The sequence below is a fragment of the Poecilia latipinna genome, unplaced genomic scaffold (assembly GCF_001443285.1).
Source record: "Poecilia latipinna isolate Pla-1442-1.1 unplaced genomic scaffold, P_latipinna-1.0 Scaffold1855, whole genome shotgun sequence".
NCBI lineage: Eukaryota > Metazoa > Chordata > Actinopteri > Cyprinodontiformes > Poeciliidae > Poecilia > Poecilia latipinna.
In genome coordinates, this window is record NW_015114471.1 from 168,677 (window position 1) to 176,366 (window position 7,690).

Here is a 7,690-nt window from a genome sequence, read left to right on the forward strand (position 1 = left end):
TACCCAACCAGGGTGGGCGAAGAACCAGGAGGCAGGGAGGCGGGGTTCGGCGGTCGCCGCCGCCGCAGGAAGCGGAGGCGAGGAGGCTCTGGAGGGCCGGCTGGAGGCTAAAATTATTTTTAATGAAAAATGTCTATATATTTTTTGTACCGTTTTGACTTAATTGGTGCTCTCAGCGTCTTATTCTTTCAGTAAATTGCCTTTTTTTTGGAGTCAGTACGGTCCAGTTAACGATTAATCGCTTACTAAATTAGTTGGGAATTATGTCAGTTATCGATTCATCACAATTTATCAGATGAATCGTTTCAGCCATAAATAAAACCCATGGTTGTTTGTGTCGATGTTTTGGTTTACATCTGCCCGTTCACCTGTGATGGTGGGTTCCAGGGTCTCTTCGTAAGTTGAAACTAACGTTGTCAATCGGTCCACCTCAAACTGGAGCCTCAGGATCTCCCTGGCTGAAAAATCCAAATCAAACACACATCGGGTCAACGCAAAAGTAAAACAAGAACCTAAGTGGGGATGTTGGAGTGCAGGCTTACTAAGATTCTTGTCATTTTCCCGTCCACTCAGCAGCATGATCGCTCTCTTCAGTTGCTCAATCTTTTGCCTCAATTCCCTCTGAGCATCTGAAAGTAAAACGAAAATAAATAAATAAATAAAAATCAAGCTCAACATGCAAAATCTGAACAAGATATGTGTTGGTGATTTGCAAACACAAACTCACCAAGAATTTTAGATTTGGATCCCTCGGTCAGGATCTTGATTCTTTTCTCCATCGTCGTGATTTTATGGCGCACAGAAATCAGCTCCAGCACTGATCAGTCACGTCCATGTGAACGATTAGATATACCCGGTTATTTTTTTAGTAGTACTTTAAAATTGTGGATTAAAAAAAAGAAACACTGGCAAATGTAGTTGGAGAGGCTTACACACCAATAGAGATCGGGTCTTCTTTGCGTTGCAGCTCAGAGAGCTTCCTGTCCAGTAGCTCTTGTAGCGCTGAGGGGAATTAAGAGTCTGGATTATGAGATTGAGTTGAACTGTAAAATTACTTTAACAGATACTAAGTGTACTTCCTTGTTCTAATTTTTGAGTCAAAGAGAGCGCGATTTACCCAGAAGTCGTCCATCGACAGTAAGAGCGGTTTTGCTGCTCAGTTCGGTCGGCTGCAGGTCCCAGATCTGATTCTGCAAGGAGATTATCTCTAGGACTGGAAACAGGAATTACATTTATCATGTACTGAACACCGTTTTCACTCCTCAGCAAAGGAATAAATCTTTCCAAAAGAATAAAAAAAAAAAAAAAAAAAAAAAAACCTCACTTAATGCCAAAGTTTCATTGTTCCTGTTGATTTGTGGCTTCTTGGCGTTGAGCTCGGCGGTCTTTGCGCTCAGTTCAGCTTGCGCAGCTGTTTGAAATGAATTCAGAAAAGAGACTTCTCTATTCAAGGCAGACATTCAGTAAAAATAAAAACATCAAAATTTAATTGGAGCGTTTTGATAACGTGTGACCTGCAGTGCTTTATGAATGTATACTGATGAATTCATCTTTATCACATTTTTCACAAGTTACAACTACAAACCTCAACGTAAGTAGAAACTAAATATTTAGTTGGCAAGCAAAATATTTAGCTTCATGACTAAATACTGAATTTGAAAGCTAAATATATAGATTTTAAGCAAAATGTTTAGCTTGTGGATTAAATATTTTGCCGACATTTATAACATGGCGAAAATATGACTCAAAAAATTAACACCCTTTTTTTTCTCTATGACTAGCTAACTAAACCAAAATATTGCTGTTAAATTTTTGACTCTAATCACGTTTTTTCTTTCGACTTCACAGTTCACTTCACTACTTTTAGCTAGGATACAAAATCCTAATTAAAAATATTGAAGTTTGCCATTGTAATGTGACAAATTATGTAAAAAGCTAATGATATTTATGCCCTTTTTTATATTATTTCATACTGAAATAATGTATATTTCAGTATAAAGTTAATCATACTGAAATATATATTAAAAAAACATTTTTGAAAAACTGAAAACGTTGAATGAATGAATAAAACTTCTCACCTGTTATCTCAGTCGAATTTCCATTTGAGTTAACAAGGGATTCAAACTTCCTCCGTAAAGATCTAACATCCCTGGTCAGAGCCATGATCTTCAAAACTATAAGAAATATATTTTCAAGAAAAAAATCCACTATGCTGAAGCATTACAAAGATGAAAATGACCTTAAAATGTAGTCTCACCTTGAATGTTCTCACTGTCAATCACCTCCAGCAGATGCTTCAGTTTGGTCTGCAGCTGGGTGTGGTACGCTGTCAGGAAACAGACAAAACATTTGAGCATTTTGCTTGTTGAAGCCTCCTCTGAAGACGTGGACAGAGGGTGCAGCGCAGGATTTTCAGGCACGATCTTACAGCCGGCGACGGACGTCACAGCCAAACTGCAGGTGGAGAGTTTCAGCTTCAGCTGCCTGACCTCCCGCCTCAACTCGAAGGCTTCCCCGTCTGCGATGGAGCGCGCAGGTTACAGCAGAACAACGCAAGAGGAAGCTTTCCAACCCGCCGAAGGAGGATATACCGTCTACTCACCCAGCTGGCTGTTACGCTGGCTTGCTTCCCGAAGCTGCTTGTTCAGGGAATCCAAGCTTTCCTCAAGCCCTTGCAAAAACAAAAGAGAGAACCCGTAAGCATGCGTCAGATTAGAACTGGAACATGAATAAAGAATACACTCACCAGTGCAAAGTCTGACTTTTATTGACTGAAAGAGAATGAAAGGCATTAGATTAGAAGAAGAAGACAACATTCAAATTAGCATGAAAAGGAGGTGATTATTACATACCGTTACATTTACTTCGTCGAAGTCAATTCCATCTGGCAAGGGTATCTGAGAGGAATACATTCAAAACGTTCAATCATTATTTGTACCACGCAACTTTTAGTATAGCAACACAGTGGATATAAAAATTGTGCAAAACCCAAGTAAGATGACAGGTTTCGGTGGGTATGTGATTATTCAGATTATTCATAGTGTGACTTGAAAGCTTCACAAAATCGGATTGGAGTCGACTTAAGGAAATCAGTTAGAGATGATTTGGACTTTTTGACATGGTGCATTATTCTGCTGTTACTGAAAATGTCATTGTGTTCAAATTTTGTGCACAAACTGTGAGATATGTTCAGTAATAATACTCAGGTAGACTGCAAAAGTGTGTCAAGAAAATATTTCCTTTGCCCTGATTTCTCAACTCCACTGACTGAATGCTGTAGTCTAAACTAAGACATTTTGTTCAGCTTGTAGTTGTCCAATTTTGAGTCAAACTGAAAGATGACTGAATGCTGAAATTAAATCCAAATGTGCTTCGATGTCAGATGAGTTTCAGGGTGTGAACACTTGTGCAACCAGGTTATTGCGGCTTTCTCATAAAGTAAATTTTTCCCATTAATTGCATTTTTGTTTGTTTTCAAAAGAATATCAAGATGTCACCTTAAAAATGATAAAAGTTTTACAACGGATCAGCATGGTCTTATGTTTTTCCATCATAATATGGGCTGTCTACTCTCTTTACATGCACTATGAATGAACAATGTCAGAATCAGTGAGGACTCACAGTAATCTTGGACAGGATGTCGTCCAGCTGTGGGTTTCCAGTGTTCTTGACAAACTCACCCACGTTATACGGCACTGAAAACACACGAGGGATTCAAATTTCAACCAACGTTTCAATGCTATATTTACTGGAAACATTACGGGACAGCATTGATTCTTACCGTGTCTGTTGTCAGACGCAGGGAAGACACAGATGAGAAGGAAGGGAACCCAAATGAAGTTAGAACCTCCAGCCATTGTTCTGTTCCTAAAACGGTAACGACTTTCAGCAGCAGCAATGCTCTTTTTATCCCACTGGATGACCAATACCATGAGAAGGGCCAGGCTTCCCAGAAAGGGAGGAGCAGATTGATTTTTACTGGTGTAAAAAGGTTAAAAGTGAAAAGGTTGCCATGGTTCCGCTAATCGAGGAGAGCGAGACACTCTAGAAAAAGTTCACAAGAAATTAAAACCAAGAAATAAATCATGCCTTTTTTTTTTTTAATTGGAAGTGTTGAGATGATTTCAAAACAGTAAAATGAAAAGACTTACAACGCTTTGAAAGGTGTTCCCTTTTACTTTTTAATTTTTTTTTTGTCAAGTTCCAACCACAAACCTGGAGGCATCGCACGGCATTTTGCAAAAGTATTTATACCACTGGATTCTTCACATTTTGGAGAAGCACAAGCTTTTTATGTATTTTATTGGGATCTTATGTCAGATATATACGGTTTCCAAAGATTTAAAGAAAAACATAAATATCTGAAAAGTTTGGGATGCGTCTATAAAATATACGGTGGCCCAGAAAGGTCGACAAAATGCAAATGCCACAACACAACAGCAAAATGGTTCTGTTAAAAAAACAAAAACAAACTTGCTAGCATAACTTCTGCTTTGGCTTTTGTTGTTGTGTTGAGACTTTTGCATTTTGTTAACCTCTCTGGGTCACCGTAATATTAGGCCTGACTGAGTCAATCCTTTTTATTGAATACGAGGGATTCTAAGACTGAGCCTTGGGGTACCCCGCATGTGATTTCTTTCCATTTCGATTCGAAGTTACTGATTGAAACAATTATCGGACCGGTGCACCTTCTTCCTCGTGTTTGCTGTGAATTGGGAATGATGCTGCAGGATAGTTCACGACTATATTCCAAACTGATCCACTCCATTTTAGTTATAAAGCACATTTAAAAAACAGCATGTTTATCCAAAGTGCTCTCCAGTAGGAGCAGATGAATAATAATAATAATAATAATAATAATAATAATAATAATAATACCGATAAAATAAAAACACTATTTCTGGGTGTAGTTTTGCAAACAGAGAAAGTTCAGGGAGTATGACTCGCAAATGACTTGGACAGTATGTGCAATAGTTGCATTTGAAACTGTGCATACACCCATTAAAGAGTTGTGGTGTCAACAAAAAAACGAAAATGGAAAAAAGAAACGCCAGCACACCAACTCGCTGTAGGGTGGGTGGGTTAAAGGAAGGACAGGAGTTGATTGTAGGGGTATGTGGCAATAACTAGAGCAAAAAGCAAAAAAAAAAAACAAAACAAAAAAAAAAAAAAACAATTTAAGTGCAAAACCTTTCCCGCAATGTTGTCCCAAAGTACCGGTAATAAAATAACAAATAACGTGCTCTTCTGGTAAGTCCATTCAGATGAAATGAAGTTTCATCACTGAGATTACTGCAGTCAATACTGTTTACCTCAAGCAAACATTGCAGACGCATCGGACAAAAAAATCATTATGGTCAAAGTGTGTAAAAGCAGGTGCACACAGAAAGCAGAGAACAATTTGACATTTGTTGGAATGATGTACAAAAAGACTTTATTCTATTTGTGCTGTAATACCCAAGAGCCACTTTTTATATTTATTTTTAGTCTACATGGAAAAAAAACCAAAGAGGTGAAGGAATAAAATGCAGGACAAGAACAAATCTTATCAAATCATTATTATTTGACCAATGAAACTGATTACCAACAAGTTAACTAGACAACCAGCAATGTTTCACCAGTCAATCTACTCCGACAAATTGCCTAGACAGATTGCCACTCCATCGGAGTTGTTCACAAATCAGCAACGCGTATATTACCGCACACACAAGAAGGTATATTAGAAATGTTGTGTGTGCCAGAAAACTGTCCAGAATTGCCCAATGACTGTCCATCAGGAGAACAAACAAAGAGATGTCTGGCAAATAACAATAAAAACGCTGCACTGGACGAATTGGAGAGAGGAAGAAGCATGTTCAAACTCAACAAAGTAAGCTGGGAAGTGCTTCTTCTTTTCCCCCATGAATAAAATGTCTGACAACATATTTAAAATGATTACATAAACTGGATTTTGCACAATACAAAAGTCACTTGCAGTCATGAAATTATATTTGGTGTCATGATAGTTTGGTTGTCGGGGTGCAGCCTTCTTACTAAGACCTCTTGCTAAATGCAGGCAACCAGCAAAAATAAAGACTTTGGTATTCATGAAACAGTGAAAGACATGGTTTGAACCATATAGCTAGGAAAATACAACCTTAGATAAAAAAAAAAAGAAAATCAACTCTATAAGCTTATTCTGTTACTTAAAGACAAGTCAGATTGGACCGCCTCGGTTTGCTGGCTAGAAATTAATGCTGTGACAGGAAATAGATTGAATAAGTCAGGTGTCTTCAATCTAAAACAACATGGCTTCCATGTTTGCAGTGTTTCATCAAAAATAGCAACAGAGCTTCTTCAGCAATGTTCCCATTACAGAGGTGGCAGATTAATGGGGTTAGGCTAAATTTTTAGTGATTTTTAATGAACACCAAACATATAGAGGGCTGATGACGGGGGCTTAGGTTAATTCATTCTTTGAAGAACACATTTAGAGGATGACTCCTTTAAAAGCTTCACATACCCCACAACTCTACAGCAAATATGGCCTGTATCTGTTGTCTGGAAATGAAGCCAAGCCTTATTGAACTATGAACTACCACTGGACTGAAATGAATGTCAGCTGAGACAAAAGTAACCTCAAAACAATTAGAGGAGTGTATAGTAGAGTTTTGAAACCGTTATGCAAAGCGATGTAACTTTCATTTCTTAAGGCTTGTCTTTGTTGTCTCGGATTCTTATGTTTTAAAGTGAACTTGATCACTGGAGCCTCAACAGAAATACGGTTTATTTCTGCTAAGCTTCATACGGTTCACAAAAAAGATTAAGTATTTTGTTTTTGTCTTGGTTGTTTGGCAAAGTCACTCCCTGAAAGACCTTTTGGTCCCTCTGAGGACGAAAAGTTCACTTAAGCTCTTGACTTTTCACAACATCCCTGTATCTTCTTTGAGTCATTGCTGTGTCTCAATCTCATTCTAATCTTTTTTCTTGTCTTTGCAGATGGTTGGGATTGCTAAACCTATTAGTGCAAGTTCCTGAATTACCACAATAGCTATCCATGTACACTTTTGTTTTCCTTAATTTTAGATCCTTCTTCTTTGTGGACAGTTATTATAAATCAAAGGCAACTCTAAATAAATGCTTTTTTAGCCCGTATTTAAAGGAACTCAGTGTTTCAGCAGTTTTCTCAAAGCTTGTTCCAGATTAAATAAAAAATCTACTCAGATGTGCATGTATTATAATTGGAGTATACTATTTTTAATAACTGTGCAGTATTATTTTTCTTACATTGAAAATTTGCCCTTACTGTATGATGTCTTACTCTTATTTTTATATTAATTTACTTTTGTGGGAATATACATGCTTCTACTTACCTTAAGCTGCTGTGACTCTTGAATTTCCCCCACAGAGGGACAATAAAGGATAATGCTGCTCTATTTTAATTCTATGTTGAGGGGAAGTAATACTTTTAGTCAACCTTTAAAAAAATAAAAATAAAAACCTATTTTTTCACTAGATCAGTTGATCACCGGCTGTATACCAGTAAATAGTTATTTTGTGATCAATTTTGTGGTTCTAATGTAATATTATTAGGCCTTACTGTTTCAGTCAGAGTGAATTGATTTATCAAAAAAACATTTCTGAAAACAGTCAATAATAATAATAATAATAATAATAATAATAATAATAATAATAATAATAATAATAATAA

The 7,690-nt window shown here is 37.2% G+C and overlaps 1 protein-coding gene across 1 annotated transcript in view; it reads right to left on the reverse strand.

The window, feature by feature from the left end:
* Window positions 1-3,893, reverse strand: part of LOC106934753 (centrosome-associated protein CEP250) — a 19,596-nt gene extending 15,703 nt beyond the window's left edge. Inside the window, exons 1-14 of the mRNA XM_015014852.1 lie at window positions 3,782-3,893; window positions 3,622-3,695; window positions 2,853-2,897; window positions 2,747-2,771; window positions 2,603-2,671; window positions 2,429-2,518; window positions 2,258-2,326; window positions 2,079-2,174; window positions 1,325-1,411; window positions 1,118-1,213; window positions 937-1,002; window positions 728-817; window positions 543-629; window positions 369-458 (exon numbers count right to left, since the gene is read on the reverse strand). Of these exons, the coding sequence (XP_014870338.1) occupies window positions 369-458; window positions 543-629; window positions 728-817; window positions 937-1,002; window positions 1,118-1,213; window positions 1,325-1,411; window positions 2,079-2,174; window positions 2,258-2,326; window positions 2,429-2,518; window positions 2,603-2,671; window positions 2,747-2,771; window positions 2,853-2,897; window positions 3,622-3,695; window positions 3,782-3,857 (1,060 nt within the window). The 5' untranslated portion in view covers window positions 3,858-3,893. The remainder of the gene's footprint in view (window positions 1-368; window positions 459-542; window positions 630-727; window positions 818-936; window positions 1,003-1,117; window positions 1,214-1,324; window positions 1,412-2,078; window positions 2,175-2,257; window positions 2,327-2,428; window positions 2,519-2,602; window positions 2,672-2,746; window positions 2,772-2,852; window positions 2,898-3,621; window positions 3,696-3,781) is intronic.
* Window positions 3,894-7,690: the final 3,797 nt, after the last annotated feature.